Below are 25337 nucleotides of genomic sequence, written 5' to 3' on the forward strand. Positions count from 1 at the left end.
CTCCAGTGGTCGGCGAGTCAGCGGCTCGCCGATTTTTGGCGCTCGCCGAACTATTGCAGCCGGCGAGCGCCAAATCAGCGAGAATTTCGGCGAGGCTACGCCGATTCCCGGGTGCTCGCCGATTCTCTCGCCGATCTGCTCGCCGCTATTGCAGCCTTCCGATCGGCGAGGAACAGGCGAGCGAATTTTTTTTAATTTTCGAAACACTATATATACGCGATTTGCACGACATTTTCATTCGCACCACTTGTTTTAACGAGTACTCTCTCTATCTTAATTTCTGTACAAGATCAACAACAACGCGAAATGAGTAACGCGGGTGGTAGTAGTAGTGGTAGTGGTGGGGATGCTGAGGAGTACGAACGGCGTTTGAATGAACATTTGGATGCCTATACGTCCCGAGAGATAGACCGGCTGCTACAACGGGCCTCGCAACCGGCGGTACCTCAACCTCGACCCGTTGTCCACCGCCGAGCAGTGATTGACCGGGATCACGTAGCTGCACATCAGCGGCTATACGAAGACTACTTCGCACCGGAGCCGCGGTTTAACGCCAACCTTTTCAAGCGGCGTTTTAAGATGAGCAGTGTTTATGCGTATTGTCGACGCTTTGGAGCGTCGATATCTGTGTTTCCGCTTCAGGCACGATGCGGCTGGCAGACCCGACCACACACATATTCAAAAGTGCACTGCGGCAATCAGGCAGCTGGCCTACGGAGGCGTGGCAGACATGTGGGACGAGTACCTCCACATCGGCGAGACGACTTCCCTTGAATGTATGAAGTATTTTTGTCAGGGCGTGGTTGAAATATTCGGTGAGCAGTATCTTCGAAGCCCAACCCCCGAAGACTGCCAGGAGCTGATGCAAATGCACGGGGAGAAGCATGGGTTCCCGGGTATGTTAGGCAGCATAGATTGTATGCATTGGGAGTGGAAGAACTGCCCTGCTGCTTGGAAAGGGTTCTACACGACCGGCTACAAGGGAAAAAAATCCCACGATGATCCTCGAGGCCGTAGCTGATTACCGGCTATGGATTTGGCATTCGTATTTTGGGGTAGCCGGTTCGAACAACGACCTCAACGTCCTCAACTCGTCGCCCCTTTTCAACGAGCAGTGCCAGGGTGTCGGTCCGGCCATCAGTTTTGTCGCCAACGGCAACCAACATGATATGGACAACTACTTGGCGGATGGGATATACCCTAGGTGGCCCGTCTTTGTGAAGACGATCCGATGCGCATCAGATGAGAGGAAGGCCTACTTTGCGGCACGACAGGAGTCGGCGCGCAATGACGTGGAGCGCGCATTTGGTGTGCTCTAGTCTCGATGAGCGGCAGTTAGGGGTCCAACGCGTTTGTGGCATGTCGACTGCATTGCTGATATAATGTATGTCTGTATTATCATGCACAACATGATTGTCGAAGATGAAGGTGTACAACTGACTAGTTGGGCCAACGACGATAATGAAGCCAGTCCAAGCCACGGCGCGGCCGCCCCCAACGTACGAAGCGGGGTACCTCACGATGAAGCCGGCCGCCTCCAAGCACATGCCGACATGCGCCAAGTGGATGCTCATATTCGACTCCAAAAGGATTTAATTGAAGAGTTGTGGGCGCGGAGGACTGCACGACGATAGGTTTTTTTTAATTATGTAATTTTGTTAAATTATGTAATTTTTTTATTATGTAATTTTGTTAAATTATGTACCTTTTTTTTAATTTAAATGAAATTATCGAATTTTCCCGTATATGTGGCGTGAATTTAATTACGTATTTTGTGTGATTGTTAATTATTTATTTTTAGTGCTGATGATGTGGCAAGGTTGTGGCTGGGCTATTGCTTGTCCAGTTGCTTGTCCAGCTGATGTGGCAGGAGGAATTTAGTGCTGCTGATGTGGCATGGCTGGGCTATTGCTTGTCCGCCGACCACTGTGGATGCTCTTATGGGTGATCAACTACGAGCATCCACATCCGTGCTCTTGACAACGAGCACGGATATGGGCCCGAACCCACTTTTTCTGTCTGCTTTTAGGCAAGAGCACAACACCCACATCCGTGCTCTTCCGCAAGGACGAGCACAATGGTCTCACCATTCCATTATTCAATTTAAATAAAAACTTTTCCACAAAATTAAAATACATTAACACCCGGAATAATATTACAAAATACATTAAAAATTAAAAATTACATAATAAAAATCCTAAAAAATAAAAATTACATAATTAAAATCATAAAAAATAAAAATTACATAATTAAACTCCTAATCAATAAAAAAATACATAATTCAACTCCTAAAATAAAAAAAACACTACTCGTGGCCGAATTTCGCCCAAATGTGTTTGATTAGGTCTTCTTGTAGCTCAACGTGGGTTCGGGTATCGCGCATTGTGTGCCTTGTTTCGATCCTCTCACCACCGTCGTATGCACACCTCGGCGTGGGGGAAACCTCGCGCTTGAGCTTCCGGCTTCATCCTCGTCATAAAAGCTAGCCGCCCTCGGTCCTTCGTCGGCTATAATCATGTTGTTTAAGATAATACACGTGTACATGATGTCGGCGATATTTTTCACGTACCACAGCCGAGACGGGGCCTTCACAATGTTGAATCGGGCTTGAAGGACCCCAAAGGCTCTTTCGACGTCTTTCCGCGCGGACTCTTGACGCTGCGCAAAAAGAATTCGTCTCGGGTCTTACGGGTTGTTGAGCGTCTTCACGAAAGTCGACCACCTTGGGTAGATACCATCTGCGAGATAGTAACCCATGTGGTATATATTTCCGTTGACGGTGAAGTCGATCGTCGGTGCTACACCATTCAACACATCATTGAAGAGGGGTGAAGAATAGATCACGTTCAAGTCGTTGTTGGATCCGGCAACACCGAAATATGCATGCCAAATCCATAGGCGGTAGTCGGCGACCGCTTCAAGGATAAGTGTTGGGCCGCCGCCTCTGTGGCCGCTTAAGTGTTGCTCCATCCAAGCAGTCGGACAATTCTTCCACCTCCAATGCATGCAGTCAATGCTGTCAAACATACCGGGAAAGCCATGGACTGTTTCGTGAAGACGAAGCAACCGTTGGCAATCATCGGTGGTGGGTGCCCGGAGGAATTCATCACCGAAAGCTGAACGAACGCCCTCGCAAAAATTTTTAAGACAAAGGATTCCAGTGGACTCACCGACATGCAAATACTCGTCAAAGAGGTCGGTCGTTTGCCCAGTAACGAGTTGTCGGATGGCACACGTACACTTCTGCAACGCCGAGAGACTTTGCCGACCGGCTGCATCTGGACCTGTTTGGAAGTATTCAATACGGGCAGACAATGTGTTGACAATACGCATAAACAAGCGCTTTGACATGCTAAAACGACGCCTAAAGTAATCTTCCAGAAACGGCGGCTGGTCGGAAAAATAGTCGGCAACGAGCCTTTCGTGGGCTCCCTCCCGGTCACGATGAATGTAGCGGCGAGTTGATCTAGTTGGTTGAGGAGGAGGGGCAGGGGTATTCACTGCTACATATGCTTCATAAGCGGCACGATGTTGTTCGTAGTATTCTTGTTCTTCGCGCCCCGCTTCCGCAATGAGATGGGTGAAATCCATTTGAGGTTTTGAGTGAGAGATGAAGGTGTAGATAAGTTGTATGAAAAATATGAATGAGAGATGAATGACAGATGATTTGATGTGAAAAATGGATGATAAATGTGTGTATTTATAGATGATTTTGGGGGAAAAAATAAAAAAAATAAAAAAATACAGAAAAACGGGCAAAAAAACGGCCATTTTTTTGGATTGTGAAAAAATATATATATTTTTGGTATTATTTTTGATTTTTTTTAAAAAAATAAATAAATATGATTTTCCAACAGATATATCGTTGGCCAATCAGAAATCGCCACGTCGCCTGCTCGCTGGCACGGACGTGCTTGATGCGTCGAGCAGCGCCGTGGTAGCGGCGGACAGCGTCTCCGTGCCGCTGGCACGGACGGACGCTTCCCTGCTCGCCGATGTGGATGCTATAAATGAATTGATCGGTTGGAGAACACATTTGTCTTCCTGGGATCCACGATGTTTTCCATGAACACTAGGAGTAATATTTAGATGATAGAGTCGCAAGTCGATCACATTGCTATATTTGTAGGCATTTTAACTACAGCGAAATAAAGAATAATGTAAAACAGCCTAAGAATTGGAGCAAGAAATAGATCAGTATTGTACAGCTTAGGAGTGGGTCATCCTCATCCTATGATTGAGCCAAAGATACCAGAGAGGCAGAGACTCTAGTCATTTTTACTATCCAAGAAAAGAAGTGAATGGAAGAAAGAGCAAAAACACACAAGCAATTTTTTATATTAAGCATAAAAGGTTCGTAAGCATACGACCATTAAAAGTCAAACTGCAAAAATTAAAAATAGAAAACATAACTGTTGGAACATTTCAATATGGTCCATTAAAAATAGAAAACATAACTGTTGGAACATTTCAATATGGTCCAACATGATCGTCTAAAGATTGTATAATATTTATAACTATTTATTAATTGTCCGATTACGTGATCTACTAAGGTTATATAACTTATAGGGTCAACGATTATCTATAAAAGTATGAGGACTACTGTGCAGATACTACTTTGGATAACTTTAATTTTATTATGGGTAAAATTAGAGTTATGATGAAGTTAGAGACTTATTCATAAATACATGGTTATGGTTCCCAAGTGCAACCTATAAATAAGTCAATAGAACCTCATTACTATTGATTAGACGTATAATACATAATACAGATTCTCTGTCAAAATGTTGACACTTGGAAGACTATTTCCCTACTTCAGAATCATGAAAAACACAAAACACCATGAATCTGAATCCATGTACACTTCCTCTTTATGTTTATCAATTGTATTCGATATGTATGATTTATGTGAATTATTAATTTGATTCCAATAATTGGTGTCAGAGCTAATACATGTTGGAACGAATTGATAATTTGTTTATTTATGATTCTTTCATTGTTTGGATCCAATTTAGACTATCCAAAAAAAAAGTGAACTAAAGAAAGAGCAAAAACAGACATACAATTTTTTTATATTAAGCAGAAAAAGTTTGTACGCATGCGACAATCAAAAGTTAGACACAAGCAGTCAAAAATCAAACCGCAAAAACCGCAAATTAAGAGATGGTTAAGAGACGGATAAGAGATGGAGGGTTATAGGTTCTGTCTCTTAGTTAAGAAATGGAGTGAAAAGTATAATGGGGCCATGAATAGTTAAAGGATGATACGGTTAAGAGACGGATAAGAGACAGCGTTGCGGATGGCCTTATTAAAGTTTTGAAGAGAGGTGCCCACAATTGGACAATCAGCGGAGTATATGTTTATTGGTTAGTAACGCACACATAAATATTCCTTTGATAGACACTCTCCAACAAATTTTGAACATATTTAGCGATTTATACTCTTTTTTTTCGTATCTTATATAGTAAGCCACCAATGTTTACGAGAAATGATTATTGCTTAGTAGGGTTATGTTCTATTGCTTATAGCATCATAATCTAAAATTAAGATTAAATCTCCATCATTAGATTTTAAAATGAGTGGATGAGATTAAATCTTACAAATTTCAATAAATAATAGACAAAATATCAACAACAGGGTAAGATCATCATTCTATTATCATATCATAATTTTCGTGTTTTTTTATATCAATATAGTGTATTACAAATATCAACACAATGATATGGATATTTCAACACAAGTACACGAAAATATCAACATTGTCTTATTGAGATTTTACATGCATTATGTTGAGATTTTACGTGCATTATATTGAGATTTACTTGCATTATGTGAGATTCTACATACATTATATTGAGATTTTTTGATGTATTTGTTGATAAAAATCTGTTTATCAAAATATACGAAAACTAAAATAAAAATCATCAAATTCCATCATCCGAACGTCGTCGGAACATATGCAATTGAGATCTCGTCAGAATCCTTATAAAATTACCTTTAAATTGATATATTTTTTGCGAAAAATAATTTAAATCGAGTGAGTTACGTAAATTTAAAGTTTTGGAATAATTTTTATAAGAGAGAATTGACATTAATGCTCTTTAATTTTATTTAATAATTATTTAAAATATAATCTCATTATATCAACCATTAAATCTCTTAATCTAATGATTAAAAATTAGTCTTAATTTTAAATTATTAATTAATTAGCAATTAATCAGATCCCGTATAAGACCACTACTAGGGTTGGAACGGTACGGTATACCGCGCCGAAATGGCCATACCGCATACCGTACCGTACCGTGCGGTATGACCAAAAACCATACCTTTACCGTACCGCTTTTGTCGGTATACCGTATTTGCGGTATACCGTGTTATTTGCGGTATATACCGTAAATTTGCGGTATGATGCGGTATAACGCGGTATACTGCGGTATATACAAAATGCATACATTTACCGTACCTAAAACTGTTGGTACGGTATGATACCGTACCGAAAAGTATGGTATACCGAAAATTCAGTATTTTTGATATTTTTTCGGTACGATAAGTGCGGTATTTCGGTATATTTTCTGAGCCCTAACCACTACTAGTAAATTGATAATCTGAGTATGCACTGAGTCACTAACACGTCAGATAAATTACAAAAGAGTTAATAATCATAGAAATTGAGGGACTGCTTACATAAAAAAAAAGATTATTCTATCATATATCTATAATATACTACTACTGATGTATTTCTTGAACACTTAGATTATATTTAATGCATGCGTTCTTCAATTTTACCCAATTCATGTCAACTGAAACACCACTGTAGCAAAAGCGTTTGGTAAATTGCAGCCGGGTGGGTTGGTGTGGGTTTCACTTCCTCAATACTATTTTTTGGCTCTACCAAACTGCCTAAACAATTGTCCATACACATGGGGAAAAGCCCAATAAGTGTAAAAGAATTAAAAATATCTATTTTTCTACAAATTTAAGGTAGTAGGAACATTGGAGAAAAAAAAATCATAAAAACAATGATAAAGTTGTGTCAACATTCTTTAATTATTTTAACAACTAATCCTTACTTAAATAAGATTTGATGATACGTCTAATTATAAAAAACATTTACTAAGACATCATTTCATTTCTCTTTCATCGTTACTTATCGCCAATGGCTAGCCAACCGAATTGAACACCAAGAATTCATCACTTCTCATTCTTCAGCTGACGTTGACAATTTCATATTTAAACTTTTTTGAATGATAATTTCATTTCAATTTTTACGTGCTTGTCTGAATCTCTCCGGAGTTGTAGAGAGAATGTTAAGACAGAAAATCGGCCACAGATTGAGATTTTTGATAAGCCACTAAGGGACTGTTCAGCTTGCAAAATTATATCTCGAGATTAAATACGAAGTGTGTTTGGTTCATGAAATTGATCACACAACTCAATCTTAAATGGATAATAATCATTTGATAATTAGACGTAACTAATTCTCTCTAACTAAAATAATCTCACAATTTAATTCTATATTATATCTTGATATTATTTTATTTAAGAAAATTGAACACCAACAAAAAAGTTAAAATTTCACAGTAAACTAATATTTTAGAATAGAATAAAGATAAGCGTAAAATTTCACAGTAAACTAATATTTTAGAATAGAATAAAGATAAGCGTACATAATTTACATATGCATATAGAGTCTCCAAATTTAAAATTTGATTGAAATAAATTACAAATTAATTTTATTATTAGTTATATTATTCTATAGTAATAAAAGAGAAAAAATGTATGGAAAGTTTATGATAAGTTTTCACATGATTTAAAGTTTGATACGAAACAATTATATAATATTCAATAAAAAATAATTTTTTTCTTAATATGGATATTAGTTTAATTTTAATAATTTTCTAAATTGTTAAAGAATGATAATATGTAATTCATTTTAAATTTATTACTAATATTTATAAATCAATTTTCAATAAAACTTATCTAAGAAGTTCATGTATATACAATTTACATGGTAAATGACTCGGTTTGTTAACTAACACAATCATGAAATGTAATTTAGGATTAAATAGTGCAATTATTTTAGTTGGAGTAGGTGACTTGACTAATTATCACATGATTAAGACTGAGTTGCAATACTCAATCTCATGAACCAAACACAATATATATATATATATATATATATATATATATATATATATATATATATATATATATATAATCTCAAAATATAATCTTGCAAACCGAAATGAATATAGTATCAGACGTGTCAAAATAATTTTGTATTAAGAATATGAATTTTAAAATAACCAATGTAAACATACACAGATTGATGCTAACTTCATGCAATAATATCATGGATCAGCTGAAACATAAACACAAAACAAGAAAAACCATGGAATTTAAATCTGTAAAATTCTTCCCATCATTACTTGTGCTAATTTAATCAGAGTTTTATCAGCAATCCTGCTCAGATTTTGATCACCATATTTTCAATACAAAACCCATTCACTCTCACTTTGACACTGTTCTACCATGTAAACTAGTCCGCATGAATGCAATCCCACTGGTATATGTTACAAGTTGAAATTCATTTGCTCTTTTTAGATTCTTTGTTATAATCATTTAGCAGTCCCTCGACGTCCTTCCAGAAAAATCCCTCCACCAAAACTCCATCCTTCGTGAACCTATTTAAGGATGCAAACAGAATTAGTACCGGGTATGTTGTTCGGCTATGGCTGGGAAAGTCGAGAGATTACCACTTAGCAACACTTTTGGTGAATTCAACTGATGGCTTTGCAGTTATCGACTGGGGGTCTGCGCTGGCTATGGTAAGTGTATACATGTCTGAGAATCTTGGCATCTTAGAAGTCACTACTAACCCAGTAGAATTGAAAGAATCCTGTTGAAACAAGTCAGCAGATATGTTTCAGTTTCTCTATGCATACAAAATAAAATGTAAATAGTGATATGAAAAAAATCGAGTAGGGAATCATGATTTATGAATCTTTTCTTCTTCTAAAATAAGAATTTTATTGTGCAATTATTACAGAGTGAAACATAGACACCGAGGCACTCTAGAAAGATCCCTACAGTAAGCTTCTTATATAAGTTTATCTCAACCTGGTTACTCCGGACAACCTACAAGATAATTTATTAAACAAATCTAACCAAATCTTTCACAGATTGGAACAAAACTCTGTTTTGATATTGTTGTGCCAGACTTTTAAATTAATTTCTTTGAACAGTACGCCTTCTTTGAACAGTATGCCTCGAAGATAACTTGGAAGGCATGATATAATCACCATGCTAAACCCTAAACCTCGGCTCAAATGAAAAAAAATAGGCTAATAGATAGTGTACTAATGATCATTGATTGTTCATATTAGACTTGCTGTACATTCAATTTCCAGACATAAGAAACACAGGATGAGAAGAAAGTCATTCTTTAACATAAATATGCAAATATGCAATCAGGAGGGAAATAAAAATAAAGTGAAAATAAGCAAACTAATGGGATTTCCTAACCTTAATGGATGGATTCCCATAAACAACTAAAATAAGAAGACAATACAATAACAGGAAGGTTTAACAACTTCTATTAATACTTAAAGTTCATCTAAGATTTTCTTCTATAACAGAGGCAGGATAAAAAGGGGACCAGAAACAACATCTTGAGCTCTTAAAATATTAACAATTTAACATCAGACCGTTTAAGTCTAAGAGGGATTTGAACTTCAATAGGATGATGAACTTAAAAGTAAAAAACAAACAAATATAAGATGAGCATATATCCAAGAAAAAGGACATGTAAACCAGTTATACAAGCTAAAGTTTCATTTAACAATTAACAGTAGAGAAGAAGCAATATCGAGATACAAATCTTAAGAAAGATTAATAGCATATGTTCAATCCATGTAAGCTAATACATGATCCAAAACACTAACCACGACCCTAGCAAAGCTAATACAAACAGTTTACTATGCAAATCTCAAGAACTAGACCAGGTAATCTGGATACTATACAGAAACCAGAATGTTTCCCAGTTTTGAAATTAATATTTTTGCTCGGGTAAAGGTAACACCACATATACTACAAACTTATGAAGCATGTATATCAGTGGGAAACTACAAAGACAGTGAGAAGCTGTGAAGAGTATTTCATTTGTGGTATAAGAGCAAATATAAAACTAGTTACTAGATGCGGGATGAGTATGACATTTCTTCTTAGGATGTACTTATAGTCAAATGCAGGGGAAACCAAGCTGAGAAAGAAGGCCAGCATTTTCTTATGCAAAATCTGATATCGATTTAAACCAACTTAGGTTAAAAAATATGAGTATCCTAAATTCCTAATGCTCTGCAGCTCTGGATGTATGCATCCATTTTCGATAGGGTTCAAGACTATGTGAGATAAAGAAAAGCCCTTTTAGCCCCCAGGAACCTAAGGCAATCTGACAATTTAATTTAACGTAAAATACAGCACATGAAAGAGAAAAGTTAGAGCTTACAGGTGGAGGATAGGTGAATAGAATGGCGTTCTTTTCCTTCGTGTTTATAATCAGTTGCAATATCCCATTGAACAAAACATACTTGCCAGTGTCAAGGATCAAAAAACAGTACAGTTCTCAAACAGAGATACATGAATCCTCAAATGAGTAATAACCCTTCACGCTCTTCGGTGAATTAGATATTTAAATGTAAAGGCAACATTCCTTTTTGTTATGTTTTAGAGAAACAATAGAAGAAAAATAACATAACGCATGAAGGTTGTATTTTTCCCTATCAGTCATTATAGAAATGCTCTTTTCAATTATCAATCAAACCAATCTAACAAAGCCGCGAATGAAACAAAAGAAAAGGGGAAAATCGATCACTAACCCCAATTCCAGAAAAATCTAAAAAAAATCAAAATTAACAAATCAGGCCAATGAGAAAGGATATAAAACGATGCAACCGATGAGGAAGTTCTGATTATCAGGGAACTTCTTGTTGTAGAACTGCGCAAAGAGGGCAATAACAATGATGATCGCCCCAATCAGTAACCGAATGCGACTCATCCTTACATCTTCAGGATAACCTTTGCTCGTCACGATCTACAACCAGAATAAGATAAAATCCAGTCAAATCTAAGTCAATTTCAAATCAAACCATTCAATCGGGTAGAAAAAAACAAAATTTCAGTAAAATCACCACAATTGATCGTGAAAATGCGTAAGAAATCGCAAACCTCAGTGACAGACTCATCAAGAATGTGTTTGATGGAATTGTGATCGAGCAGATTGGTCTTCTTCGGGCTCTTATTGGCGGGATTTTCCACTTTCTTCTCCTGCATTTTCTCTGATTTCACGATTCTAGGGTTATTTGGCGGAAGAGAAATTGATTTTACGGTTACCGTGTGTACGACTGCAGGGAGAAACAGACGAGGTGAAGATAATTTTCATAGTTGGGCCGGGCTTTATTCGGGTCGACCCGTATGAGATGGGCTTATAGATTAATGAATGTAGAGCTCCTCTTTGTACAATTCATTAACGTCAATTTGCTGTGATACAGTCAAAGCATCATAACATTATTTATCTATTAAATGTTGGAAGTAATGGTGTAATTACATATTTTATATAAAGTATTTTACCTTTGTTTTAATTTAGTATAAAAAATATTAAATTTACATATTACATACACAAAACAAAGTTTACTAAGAGTTTTAACTTAATACATTCCATTCAATATTTTAAATACCGTTAGTCAGTTTATAATTTGTCCAACTTATGAGCATAATTATAGAATAATTAGAAATTTAATATAATTAATCATTCTAAAAAGTAACAGTCAATATCAATTTTTCCAGCAATTGATCGTGGTTTAAAAAATTTGTCTCTCAATATGCTCTATTTCTTTTATAATGTTCTTTGTAGAACATAGTACAAAATATATCCATATTTCATCTTTATAAAATGATTAATTTGAGATTCGAACAGTTAATAAGTTAATATTTATTTTTTTACAAAAAAAACAATATTTTTTAGTTATATTATCCATTGTTATATGAGAAAGCTTAGACAATAAAATCAATTCGTTAATTTGATGGTGAAGAGTGGTGAAATTTTTCTCTGTATTTTTCATTTTTGTGAGTAATAAAAATAACTATTTGATATAATTAATGAAATGTTTTAATTAAAAACTTTTTGTACAAATTTGAAACTTTTTGTACAAATCTGAAACACTGGTGAAAGTTTTTGTATGTATGATATAATTAAAAGTAACGGTGTTAGTGGGGACTTGACGGAATGTATTAACTTAAAATATTTAGTAAACTTTTTGTATGTAATATGTAAATTTAATACTTTTTGTACTAAATTGAAACAAAAGTAAAATATTTTGTATGAACCATATAATTACCCCGGAAGTAATTGAACATAAATTGAAGTGCATAATATATTACTCCTTCCGTCCCGACCTAAGCGAAACGTTTCTATTTTGACACAAGAATTTAGGTAGTGGTGTTTGAATTAAATTATTAATAGTAAGGGCATCCACAATAAGAATAGTCCAGCCATAGCCCAGCCATAGCCTAGCGACAAACTCCTCCTGCCACATCATCAGCACTAAAAATCCTCCTGCCACATCATTAGGACAAGCAAATAGCTCAGCAATAACCTAGCCACATCACTCAAAATTATATAAAACAAATAATTGACAATCACACAAAATACGGAATTAAATTTACAACACAGATACGGGAAAATTCAATAATAATATTAAAATTTTAAAAAGTACATTAATTAAAAAACACACTTCATTAAAATTAAAATAACATTACAACATCCTCATTAATGAGTTTGTCCCACATCGAAAGTGGAACATAAAACATTCAAGGATGTCTCTATAAAAGAGAAACAACCAAGAATGAGTTTGTCTCACATCGAAAGTGGAACATAAAACATTCAAGGATGTCTCTATAAAAGAGAAACAACCAAGAATGAGTTTGTCCCACATCGAAAGTGGAACATAAAACATTCAAGGATGTCTCTATAAAAGAGAAACAACCAAGAATGAGTTTCATAAAAAAAGCATTAAATAAAAAAAATTAAAATTTCCGCTCGCCGATCGGGAGCCTGCAATAGCGGCTAGCCGATCGGCGTGTGTTCGCCGATTTGGCGCTCGCCGACTGCAATAGTTCGGCGAGCGGACCGGCGAGCCGATGCGCTCGCCGCTATTGGAGATGCTCTAAAGTAGGAGAGAGTAGTAAGAAAGAGAAAGAGATAATAAAGTAAGCGAGATAAGGGGATAAAGTAGGAGAGAAGAGTGAGTTGATTGCTGCCAAAAAAGGAAACGTCTCACTTAGGTTGGGACATACCAAAAAGGAAAATGTCTCACTTAGATTGGGACGGAGGGAGTATAAAAGACGACTTAGACTAAAATAAAAATTCCAAAATTTGAATTTATATATTTTCCAACAAATTTTTTTAATATATTCTAGAAAATTCTTAGTTCGGAGTAAATAGTTTTGTAACAAATATATTCCAGCCATACCATTAGATATGAAACATTTGGTTCCAGCACGAGATTTTATGTATGGTTATTTTATGAATTGATGAAAAGAGAATAAAGTAAGAGATAAAAAAAAATAAAGAGCATTGTTTCCATTTTTATAAACGTACCATTTTTAATGGAACAACTCAAATAGAAAAACGTTTCATTTATAATGAGACGGATGACGTATTTAAGAAAGTGCTTAAATCCACGAAACCCACTTAAAAATATGGATATTTTAGCCTTTTAGATTAATATTGAATACGTTACATTACATTGTTCGATAGTAGCACGATGATCAATAATCTGAGACTAATTTGAACATCAATTTTCTGTCCACGTTACAGACATGGCGGACTAGTGTACATTTATATTTATTATAATGTATCCATTTTGGGATTCCAGTAGTAGAAGTTTTCCGGCGGCAGTAACTTACCGACACAGCATCACATCACCGTTGTTTCAGTTTCACCGGATCACTCGATAACAACCATCTGCTACCCTTGACAAGTTCTTCCTTCACCATAAAAAGCACAGCAGCTGCAAGCACGCTTTGCACGATTTTTGTACTCATGCCCTTATAGAAACCGTAGCAACCTTCATATCTTATCATCTTTACGATGGCATCCAAGGTGCCTGCACATTGTCGAATAGCACCACTCAATTAATCTACCCTATGTAAAATGTTTGGATTTGAGCTTGTATGTTTCTGATGGGAGAGTCCAGAATGCAGCCACAAATACAAACCTCTGTATTGATGCCTTTTGTCTGCAGCTATTTGCTTTGCTTGAAGCCGCGACTGCCAGAAGAGAAACCTCAAGTTATGTTAAATAACCCAAGGAAACAGCCACTATACATCAGAAATTGCTCGAATTTATGCAGACTATGCATTCCCATGAATACTAACTGCTAAATATATAATGTGGAGCCGACTTATAGAATAGGCTGATCATGTAGAAATTCTGCAATTAAATTTTAAGTGTTACCTTGACGACCAGAAGAGGATATGTCACTACTGTAGCTCCAAGTTTTGCCATAGCTCCCAACAAAAATATCTAACCATAATGACGTAGTAATCTTTAAGAACCAATAGACCAATAATATATGAAAATCCAAATCTGGATATTAGATCAACTGGAGAAATTAAAAAAAAAAAACCTCAAAGGCAGTGACATTACTGTTGCCCTTATTGCTTGAAAGCCGTCGCTTCTTCAGCTTCTTCAAGAGAGTCTCATACAGCATAAACTGTATTGAAGGATTGCTTACCTGAGACGACATCAATGATTATCAATATATAAGAAAGCAAAAGCACAGACTTAGAGAGTAATTTTGCACATACCATGATCAGTGTTGGTAAAACACCTCTCCAAAATCCAAAGACTCCCCCTTCACCATAAACTTCTTGAATCTGAGGATAAGAACATACTCATGGAGCGGAAGGAATAAGAATATTGTGCTTGTACATGATACACAGTCTAAATTCATTTAAAGTCAAAGCCATATAGAAGCATCGTTATCAGAATTTACTAATAATAAGTTTATCGAGGCAAAATATGATAAAATTAATTAAGGTCATCAAATTTGAAGGGCACTGAGGAAGTGAGGATATGAGAGACGTAGTATGAGAGGAGAAGCAGTTTTTTTTATTAAACTATACATACTTAAAAATTAATGGTCAAACCACAAAAGTCACGTAAAGGGTAAAGGAACAGATGTAAAACAACAGAATATATATCAAATCTACCTATTTGGGTTCATGGAAATCCACCACAGAAAAATTTACTTTCCAACTCAAAGGAGAGTAGATTAAAACACCAAAAACGATAAATCAATTCAAGTAATAGGTCTACACCCGGACTTTATGGTGAACCTGACCAAACAAATGAGGCAACCTCTATGAATACCAGCATTTTCTGACAAAGTCACAAATATAACTCTGGGTCCAATATGAGTTGAAGAGTCATAATGAGTAAACACTTCATATATGTGAATGAGTGAAACACTTCATGTGCAAATATTATATTCTAATTAAAAAACTCAAATTGTGTACATACCGCAAGGCTAGTACCAAAGGGAGGAGGTTCCACTGCAGAAGGAATTACATCCTCAGGGGACAGCAAACCCGTAGAATTTGGTTGGCTTTTCTTTGTGTGTGTCTACAATTTTCACCAAGAATAAACTAAATACATGCCAAACAAAAACTTCAAGTAGCTTCTTTGAACATTTAATCATAGTTGATCAATTGATGTTCAGTTGTCAGTTAATGCTGGGAATCTTTTAGCACCACTCAAACAGTTAATGCAGAGAAATTTTCATCAAATTTAGCAAAGATACAGGATGAATGATGACCTGCATGCGAGTCACAACTACCCAAATAGGATTTGTCAGCAGCACGTTTACACACCTGTTAAAAAGGAAAAGTTCTTTAATGTCATCAGTCACCTTGTGCAAAATGAATTGTACTTCCAAATACTATTACCCAGCCATAGCAGCAACTACAAGCGATGAGAGCATTCCAACTGATCCATCACCAAAGCCATTTCTCTTTCGCTCAAGAGCAGTAGCTTCGGCCTTGTTCCTGAATATTTGATAGAAATAATAGTAAACACCCTGTAAAATAAGAGTAGCAGTTACATAAGAACCAGACATCTTGATTACAAATTTTTTACTCATAGCTACCAAGGACATCTGGAAAAACAAAACCATGAATTTATACTTCATCTAGTATTTCACAAATTCGTGGAGTCTATTAACTATTATACTTTTCATAGTAGTTCTAAAGATTTAACATCAGAGATTTATGATAACAATTTGCATTTGTGCACATATTTATTCTAACTGTGTCCCTGTTATTATTATGGATATCCCTGTTATTACTATGGATATGTTTGGAAGTAAACACAGATAATCACAAATATAAATGAGACGACCACATGAACTGTTTATCAGTTTGATACTATGCGTATCAATGTCTGGAGGTAATGTCAAGCCACGAGTTTCACGACATAATTTTTGGCCGAACAATATACAATGAGAGAGCCGTTATATTTAGAGGCAATATAGAGAAGTTAATCCTAATCACACTACGAAACATATCATAAGAAAATATATCATAAGTACACAACTCATAAGTAAAAAAATCCTAGACATGATAGAAAGCATATTGGAGCTTGACAACTCTCAAGTAACCACATCTTCTTGATCTGCACCCTACATCCACTTAGCATCGCCTAAGCTTGTGGCCGCACTGGAAGCCTGCATGCGCGTGACATTGATGGCCCTGCTAGCACCTGTTGGCACCGACCGGGCAAACTGCTTTTCTCCCACTGTTCAGCCGCCTGACAGAACTGTGCTCGGCTTGCACCCTAAGTATGTGGACCCTACATGACTATACGCTTGAGCCTGCGTCGTGCCACAACCATTGACGCCGGCACCCACTGACCCGTGCACGTCGCCTAAATGCGCACCAACACACTGACCCTGCAAGTTGTTAATGCTGACCTCGATTGTTGCACCCCACCACCAAGTAGTTGATGCGCCTTGTCATGTCTCCCATTGGCTGCAGTGCCTTCTGGCACAATGTCAACTGCTCGCATTGATGCCTCCCGAGGCATACCAAGGGCCTTCGGCTTCTGATGCTCCGATCCCCTGACATCCATAGCACCTGTCCACCTGCCGAGGCCTGCTGAGAGCCTTCGATCCCCAACGCCCTGCGATCCGACGTCCAGCACCCCTTCACATGTCGGGGTGCCCTCAGCACCCGACCTCGCGTCTCCCATGGGCCCGATGCCCAAACGTTGCTGCTGCCCTGCATGTATGCCGCCCACAGCCCCAGCACACCCGGCCGGCTGCAGTGCCCTTCGCCTGTGGCCTACGTCCACACACATCCTGCCGAGGGCACCCACACCCTGGCTTCACCCCTGCCAACATGCGACGCACTACTCCTACTCCTTCCGTTGCTGAGAGCCACAGAGGGACGTCGGGTCTCCATGACCGACAACTATCGAGGGTAATCTCTCCAAGCTTTCCCCCGTGACCATGCGTTTCCATCTCTATTGCTTGTCCCTAGTCACACACCCTTGGAAAAAACAGCACCCGATGTTAGTGTTGCCCACGGTTCGAAAACCGCCGGTTCCGGTTAGGTCGAAGTTGGAACCGGAACCGGACCGTGAGGCTATTTCACGGTTCCGGTTCCGGTTCCGGTTCGGAACTCCGGCGGTTTACACGGTTCCGGTTCGAAAACCGGCGGTTTCGCGGTTCGATTTTTTTAAAAAAAAATTGAAATTTGGACTTATACAATAAATTGGAACAAGACAATGGATAATTTAAATTGAAATAAGACGAATAAGGTGAAAATGATATCAATTTTATTGAATTTGAGTTGTAACGGACAACAATACATATACAAGTAGCACTTGAGTAATTAAATGGAAGCACAATAGCACAAATGAGAAATTGGAGACAAAGAGAGGGAATTGAGAGATTGAAGAGAGAAACTCTTATTAACACAAGAGTGAGGTGAATGTAATGAGGATAGAGGGGGGTATTTATAGATAAAAATGGGGGAAAATGGAAGAATTTGAATTTGAAATCCGAAAATAAAAATTTGAATATGTCGGAAAACCGGCGGTTTTGGCGGTAAGCCGCCGGTTTCGACGACAAAACTGCCGGTTCGATCAACAAACCGTCTGCCAAAAGCTGCGCCATGTCGGTCAACAAAAGCTTCCGCTCCAAAAACCGCCGGAACCGGCCAGTATTAACGCATGAAAAGCTGCCCCTCAGGCATCCTCCCTGACGCCTTGGTTTCCGCCGGTTAACCGGCGGTTCCGAACCGTCCCGAACCAGCGGTTCAGTGACGGTTCCGGTTCGAAAAATCTTGAACCTGAACCGGACCGCGGTTCGAATTGCGAAGGTTCTGGTTTGAGGAAATCGCCACGGTTCCGGTTCGGAACCGGAACCGGTGGGCATCTCTACCCGATGTGCACTGTCAACAACTTCAGTCTTCGGCTTGTACCCTAGGGGGGCTGTCTATGTTCTTCGTGATTTCTCTCACTCGAACCTTAGGCTATGATACCATTTATTGGTAAATAAACACAGATACTCACGAATATAAACGAGACGAACACATAAATTGTTTACCTAGTTCAATACTATGTATATCCACGTCTGAGGGAGATGTCAAACCAAAGATTTCACTATATAATTTTTTGTCGCAAATTTACAATGAGATAACATCTCTCTATATATACGCAATATAGAGAACCATAATTCTGGTCATATTAGGAAACATATCATAAGGAAATAAGTATATCCTAAGGAAACAAATCCAAGCCAGGATAGGAAACATATTCGGTCTAAAATACATCAAGCTCCATACTCCAACAAAATATTATTCTGGCTAGACACACTCCAATAATATCATTTTTTCTAAGAAATATCCAACACACTAATAACAATTTCTTACCCAATAAATACCAAATGCTTTTCAATATATCCTGAGGCCAATTTCCACCATTCAAAAATCTGACCAGATTCACATGTGGCATTTTTGCCCCAATAAAAGAACCGATGTGCAAAATTTGGGTGTCCCATATCACCAAAATGACATCACTTTATATAGCTTATTTGGGGGAAAAATCAACAATCTCAAGATACCCCCTTCAATTTCAAGAAAACAAAAGAAAATATCTTTTTCATCACCCAGCTTGCCGCGATACCCCTTTCCCTCGGCTCTACCATCACACTCATGAGTGGTGCCACAACTGCATTGGAGACCCCTCAGACAATAACCTAGATCACCCCAAACACGACCCTGTGTAAGAGATGTTATTGGGCTTAAATCATTTGGCCTGTAAATTATGGGACATACAAATATTCCTCCTGATATTCAAGAGTTTTTTCTAAGTAAAAAATTGATTACATCACCTCTCCTTGATCTGAAAGTACACGCCCACCAGAAATTTCTGCTTTAGCTATACTATTTCATTGGAGCTTATACTAAAAGTGCAGTTGGACAAAGTGCATGAATTAATTAGTTGAACAAAGGTAGATGGTAATTTTTACTGTGAGCCAAATATGGTCTCATAATGTGTTTTTTGTCTCATTGTATACATCAATACAGCAATTCATTGATTTTATTTCATTAGTTCTCTCCTTACATCTACAAAAGAGAGACAAAAGAAGCACGAGCTAGGGCCACTAACCAGGGTATTTGAACAATCTAATTAACCTTTGTTTTAGATAGGGCCAACTCCAAGCTTTAAGAGTAGGATACAGGTTAGACAATAGAGTATCTACATCGTATAATAGCTAGGTAAAATAATAGAGCATCTTCATCGTGGAATAGATTGGTAAAATAATACTATTAGGCTATCCACAATGGCGCCTAGCGCACCGCCTAGCCGAGCGCCGGCGCTAGGCGAACCATTGCAGCTTCCGAAAACCGCCGAGCGGTTTTTCGGAATTAAAAATCGCCTAGCGCTAGGCGGTCGACGGGCGCTGGGCGATCCGCTCGGCGCCATTGCAGCGTCGGGATCGCCCAGCGCATCGCCCAGCGGTTTTTTTGTTTTTTTTTTTAAATTTTCGAGACAGTATATATACGCGATAATGAAGCCGGTCCAAGCCACGGCGTGGCCGTCCCCAACGCACGGAGTGAGGTACCTCACGATGAAGCCGGCCTCCTCCAAGCACATGCCGACATGCGCCAAACGGAAGCTTATATTCGACTCCAAAAGGATTTAATTGAAGAGTTATGGGTGCGGAGGACTGCTCGGACTCCAAAAGGATTTTTAGTATTGATGATGTGGCAGGAGGAGTTTGTGGCTGGGCTGTGGCTGGGCTATCACCACCGTGGATACCCTTACTAGTATATCTTTACACAGCTCAGTTTGATTTTTCGAGGCAGAAGAATTATACTTTATTCCATTATGCCTATCAACAACCAAAATGAAGGCCAATTATAACACGCAAATACCGACGGCACACCATTCAATGAGCGGGACCACATTCACCAAACAATATTGTTTAGCCTTTTCGTCGGGCTTCAGTCTTCATCATATGTTGGCAGCTCGTATAAGTTACATTTAATAATTTACGGAAATGGAACAATTCAACAATTTGCAGCAATTTTAATAATACCTAAATTTCTTTAACAAAAAATAAATACTTCCCCAAAGTTATTATCCATAATTCCAATCAAGATATGCAAAACCGTAGCTCTTTTTCTACGTTTATTGTGTAGGCCATCAAAAATACAAAAAAAAAACTAGAAAGCTATACATGATCACACTAAAATCACAGAACCGAGGAAAAAGGAAGAGGTGAAAAAAAGTAAAATTAAAATAAAAACCTGACCTGAGAAGCAGCAGTGCCGACGAGCGACGGCGCTAATCCTCCGTATAGCCGCTCCCACCCTTCCTGCTTTACAACCTGCATTTGATCTCAAGGTTCCATTATGCAGAAAATGAAACATTCAATTTAGAAGATCAACAGTAGAATTTGAAAATTGGACCACAGGAGAGAGAGATGACCTGATACATTTGTTCTAAAGTCCCAATTTTCCTCCTCTCCTTCTTCGGATCTCTCTCTGTTTGTTGCCGAGTATTTACCTAGCAAAACGAAGGATCGTGAACATACTCACTTCACTAAATCCAATACCTCAATAGAACAAAGTTAACTGCACAATTTAGAGATCAAACTGAAAGTAAAAGGGAAAAAAATATATATGATGAAAAAAAAATTAAAAAAAAATCATTACAGTTTGGAGAGGATATGTAATGAGCTGAGCAATTATTCCGCCGCCGGCGCCGGCGAGGCCGTTGATCAAAGCGTCGGACATAATTCGGAAAACTGAAGGACTGAATTTGGGGAAATGAAAGAGAGATCTAGAGCGAGAAGGAAAAAAATAGAGTTGAGTATCTCCGAATTTGGAAGGTTGCGTGCTTAAATTGTTGAAAAACACGCGGAAAGTGCCTGCTCTCTTCTCTTCAACACCAAAATCACAATCACATGGATAAATTGATTAATCATATTTCTTCTTTATGACTAAAGAGGGGTTTAATTTTCAATTCCTTTCATAACCCATTTACGCTGGGTTTAGTAGATATGTTAACTAGTCCATTTGTCCGTAGTATAAAAAAAACATATAATCGCTCGTTTCTTATTAATTTAATAAAATTAGTAAAATGGAAGGAAAAGTTTATCACTGAAAAATAGGGTTCATCTTTTTAGAGGTAGAAATTTTCTTAAATAAAAAATTTTATTAGTAGAGAGAAGTGGTTGAAAACTTTCCTTTATTAAATGTGCTATATTTTTCATGGACGGAGAGAATATACAACTAGTAAAGTAAGAGAGATGAGATAAAATAAGAGAGAAAGAAAAAAGTAGTGATAGTAGTGTTGTGGATTGTGGGGTTCATATTATCACTTCCTCCGTTTCATATTAATAGAATCATTTTGCCATTTTGGTACGTTTCATAATAGTAGAGTCATTTCTCTTTTTTATACTTCCCCCCCCCTCTATTACTTTATTCTCTCTACTTTTTCTTCTCTCCTATCTTTTTATTTAATACATTACACACTTTTTTCTTAATCTTTGTGCCGAAAATGAATGTCTTCACAACTATGGAACGGGGGGTTTAGTATTTAGTAGTGTGTAATTGGCTAAAAACTTTACATATTTAGACATGGTCTAATTTGGGGGACGACAAAAAATAGTAAAACTAGTCTATTTTTTAAGAAGGAGGGACGGTGTGATATTAAACTCCTTCCCTTAAAAATTGAAACTATTTTCATTTTACTCTGTCTCTTAAAAATAATTTTTTTTTTAATTTTCTATTTAGGAAATGGACCCCACAATCCACTAACACCACTTTCACTACTTTTTCTCTCCACCCCCTTACTTTATCCATTTTTCTCTCACTCTCTCTTACTTTAACAATTGTACATTAAAACTCGTACCGTTTCAAATGTTTTAATTTTGCAAAACCAGAGGTAGTAAAATTTATCACGATAAACCTGTTGTTTGGTAGTTAAGATAACTAGGGGATACCACTTGTCATACATGTTATTTACTCCCGAGAGCTATGACACGAAATATGCAAGGAGGCATATCCGTGTTTGTTAGGATATGTTCGAAAAGGAAGAAGTGTGGCATGGGAGAACCAAACAATGAAGGTGACTCTCAAAATCGAGGTTGAGCGTGGGCAGAAGGTGACTGAGTGGCTCGGATGGACACAACTCACTTGACTGAGTCGCGGTCTTTGGTGAGCAACGCATTCCACTCGGCCGAGTGGTGCAGATGCAAGACCCTCACTCGATCGAGTAAGGGATACTGGAAGATGGTGCGAGATGACCACTCGGCCGTGTAGGGGATACCCACTCAACCGAGTGAGGAGGCCAGGCACAATACATATAGGTTAACTCGGCCAAGTGAGGAGGCCAAGCGCGAGACAGATAGGCTCACTTGACAAATTAGCCTACCACAGTTAGCCACTTGGTCGTGTCACGTGCACTGCCAGTTATGAAAATGATCTTTTTGATATCACTTTTTGAGTCTTTTTCTTAGATTTTGCTTACTACTGTATTAAATTTCCATATGTTTTTCCTCATTCGTGGAAGAACATATTCTATCAAATTTTAGTTTGAGGATTAGTAAAAAAATGTATGCATCTTCAGCTAACTGTTGTTAAATTTGTGGAGCTAATGTGGTACTTGTCTTATTAAAGTCGCGCATAGTATTACCATTCTCATTTAAATTGAGGTTCTAAGGTCCTATGACTAGGCTTGCTTGTTCAGTTATTAAATTCTCAGTTATCCAGGGTCAAACGAGTTTCAACCGAAGATATGAAGAAACGAGAATTGGAGAACCGGTTTTGGTTTGGTCCCAATCACAAGATTTATTTTGTTTATGAAAAAGCTTAGGGTTTAGAGACCACGGATGATATTTATGCAATATCAATGGATAAAAATGTAGTCTTCACTACATTAATCTTTCTATTGTAACTATTTATCATTATTTTTCAAAAACGAGTGCAAATAAGAAATGTGTCCACACTAATGGAACGCAGGGAGTATCATGTAGATGTGTTGGGTCTAAACAATGATATGTCGTTACAAAATTGACATCAATTTAAAAATTTGTGATTTTTCAAAATGAATGTGATTTTTTAAAAATTGAAATTGGCCTCAAACTTTATGGTTTTATAAAATTTCAAGTACTGCTATCTCGTGGAAAATCGGGATTAATTAGTCGTGTTTGAAAAAAAAAGGTAGAATTTCAATGTTTTAGGATCAATTTAAAAGTTTATGGGTAAAACTAATAGAAAGATGAGAATAGTTGGGCGCTTTGATTAAAATCCAAATTAACCGTATCTTAATGGGCTTTTCAGATAGGGCTTTATTGGGTCTATTGATTTAAATTATACTATGGTTTTCTTAAGTCCAAAAATCTCCACAATTTTCTAATACTTAGACAATATGATTAGTAGAGCCTTTCGTGTTTTTCCTAAGTATGTTTGAACACTTTAAAGAGTTGGCTTGTGCTCCATTAATTCCAAGGTAAATACTCCCTTCATCCCTGAAAATTTGTTACATTTTATTTTCTGCACTCATTTTAGAAAAATAATAGTAAATAGTAAAGTAGAAAGATTAAAGTAAGAGAGAGAATAATATTGAGAAGACTTTTATCTACGTTATTTTCTCTTATTTTACCATCTCTCGACTTGAGCTATTTATTATCATTTTTCTAAAACGAGAGTAGATAATGAAATGTGAAATTTTTAAGGACGGAGGGAATATTTTCTATGTCCAGCCCTCGTGCATTTTTTTTACCGAAAGAAGAAAAACTTAGGGCGGGTTCATTTTTCCATATTTCATTTCTGCCGATTTGGGCCCGTCAAGATTTGGGTATTAGTTTTGGAAAGATTTATATTACTAAGAGCATCCACTAAGCGGCGCGCAGGCGTCCCGCGTCCCGTGTCGACGAGACACACGCCTATGCGACGTGGCGCGACCCGGCGTCGTGCGCGACGCCCACTTGCCGGCCCGCGAGTGGGCGTCGTCACGTGCTGACGCAATAAATATTTTTTTAAAAAAAAATTCGAATTTTTTAAAAAATACACCCTCTGTCCGCGAATTGGAGTCCCGTTTTTCCATTTTGGTCCATCCGCGAATAGGAGTCCCGGTTCATAATTACCATAAATGGTAAAGAGACCCCACATTCCACTAACTCGTTCCACTCACATATCATTTAAAACTAATATATACAAGTGGGACCTCTATTCCACTAACTTTCTTCCACCCACTTTTCTTAACATTTCTTAAAATCCGTGCCGGAAATAAATGGGACTCCTATTCGCAGACGGAGGGAGTAAAAAATAAAAAATAAAATTAAAAAAATTCTAACTGTAATAATACCGTTTTTTTGTTTTTTTGTTTTAATTTTTATTTTAAATTAATTTTTTTACTCTATAAATACTCCTACACTCATCCTCATTTCACACACAACTATACATCTACTCTTCTATCATCTCAATTTCCTCTCAAATTTCCTCTCAAATTTCCTCTCATCACAAGATGTCCGGCGAAGGCAACTACGGCGGCTCCGGCTCCGGCGGGTGGGATCGCAACGCCTTCGGCGATTGGGAGACCATGATCAACACACTGGGCGGTTCCAGTGCGTCGACGCCGGGGACCCAGGGTTCGGCGACGCCGGGGGTACCAACAACCCAACTTTGACGTTGATGCATATGCCCGTCCCTTCGCCCCGTGGTATTCACAGGGATTATCCCAGATCCGGGAGGATTTTCCC

General features: G+C 37.6%; 2 protein-coding genes across 3 annotated transcripts; both read right to left on the reverse strand.

The window, feature by feature from the left end:
* Nucleotides 1-8398: 8398 nt before the first annotated feature.
* LOC121761973 (probable signal peptidase complex subunit 2) lies at nucleotides 8399-11406 on the reverse strand. Its single transcript, XM_042157694.1, has 5 exons — nucleotides 11227-11406; nucleotides 10941-11092; nucleotides 10508-10589; nucleotides 8757-8899; nucleotides 8399-8684 (listed from the first exon to the last, which is right to left on the reverse strand). The coding sequence occupies exons 1-5, from the start codon at nucleotides 11329-11331 to the stop codon at nucleotides 8588-8590; spliced, it is 579 nt and encodes a 192-aa protein (XP_042013628.1). The 5' UTR covers nucleotides 11332-11406; the 3' UTR covers nucleotides 8399-8587.
* A 2344-nt stretch (nucleotides 11407-13750) lies between these two features.
* On the reverse strand, nucleotides 13751-21630 carry LOC121790059 (peroxisomal nicotinamide adenine dinucleotide carrier-like). 2 transcript variants are annotated; one of them, XM_042188355.1, is made up of 11 exons: nucleotides 21286-21627; nucleotides 21059-21136; nucleotides 20883-20957; nucleotides 16009-16139; nucleotides 15879-15933; nucleotides 15584-15685; nucleotides 14869-14937; nucleotides 14688-14795; nucleotides 14516-14584; nucleotides 14277-14328; nucleotides 13751-14165 (listed from the first exon to the last, which is right to left on the reverse strand). In XM_042188355.1, exons 1-11 carry the CDS (start codon nucleotides 21364-21366, stop codon nucleotides 13981-13983), a joined length of 1005 nt encoding a protein of 334 aa, XP_042044289.1. In that variant the 5' UTR covers nucleotides 21367-21627; the 3' UTR covers nucleotides 13751-13980. The 2 variants fall into 2 exon arrangements, with proteins under 2 accessions (XP_042044289.1, XP_042044296.1); XM_042188362.1 differs by having other exon boundaries at nucleotides 13988-14165; nucleotides 14708-14795; nucleotides 21286-21630.
* Between the last annotated feature and the right edge of the window lie 3707 nt (nucleotides 21631-25337).

Source organism: Salvia splendens, chromosome 2, assembly GCF_004379255.2.
Source record: "Salvia splendens isolate huo1 chromosome 2, SspV2, whole genome shotgun sequence".
In the NCBI taxonomy this organism is placed as follows: Eukaryota; Viridiplantae; Streptophyta; class Magnoliopsida; order Lamiales; family Lamiaceae; genus Salvia; species Salvia splendens.

What these genes read in the sequence shown, in the direction of transcription:
- LOC121761973 (XM_042157694.1), bottom strand. Translation starts at nt 11,331, where the DNA reads ATGCAGGAGAAGAAAGTGGAAAATCCCGCCAATAAGAGCCCGAAGAAG. An exon ending in TTGATGAGTCTGTCACTGAG is followed by an intron (nt 11,093 to 11,226) that starts GTTTGCGATTTC and finishes TTCTGGTTGTAG; the next exon opens with ATCGTGACGAGCAAAGGTTA. An exon ending in ACCAAAAGTGTTGCTAAGTG is followed by an intron (nt 8,685 to 8,756) that starts GTAATCTCTCGA and finishes ATCCTTAAATAG; the next exon opens with GTTCACGAAGGATGGAGTTT.
- LOC121790059 (XM_042188355.1), bottom strand. Translation starts at nt 21,366, where the DNA reads ATGTCCGACGCTTTGATCAACGGCCTCGCCGGCGCCGGCGGCGGAATA. An exon ending in TTTTACCAACACTGATCATG is followed by an intron (nt 14,796 to 14,868) that starts GTATGTGCAAAA and finishes ATGTCGTCTCAG; the next exon opens with GTAAGCAATCCTTCAATACA. An exon ending in CAAAAGGCATCAATACAGAG is followed by an intron (nt 14,166 to 14,276) that starts GTTTGTATTTGT and finishes GACAATGTGCAG; the next exon opens with GCACCTTGGATGCCATCGTA.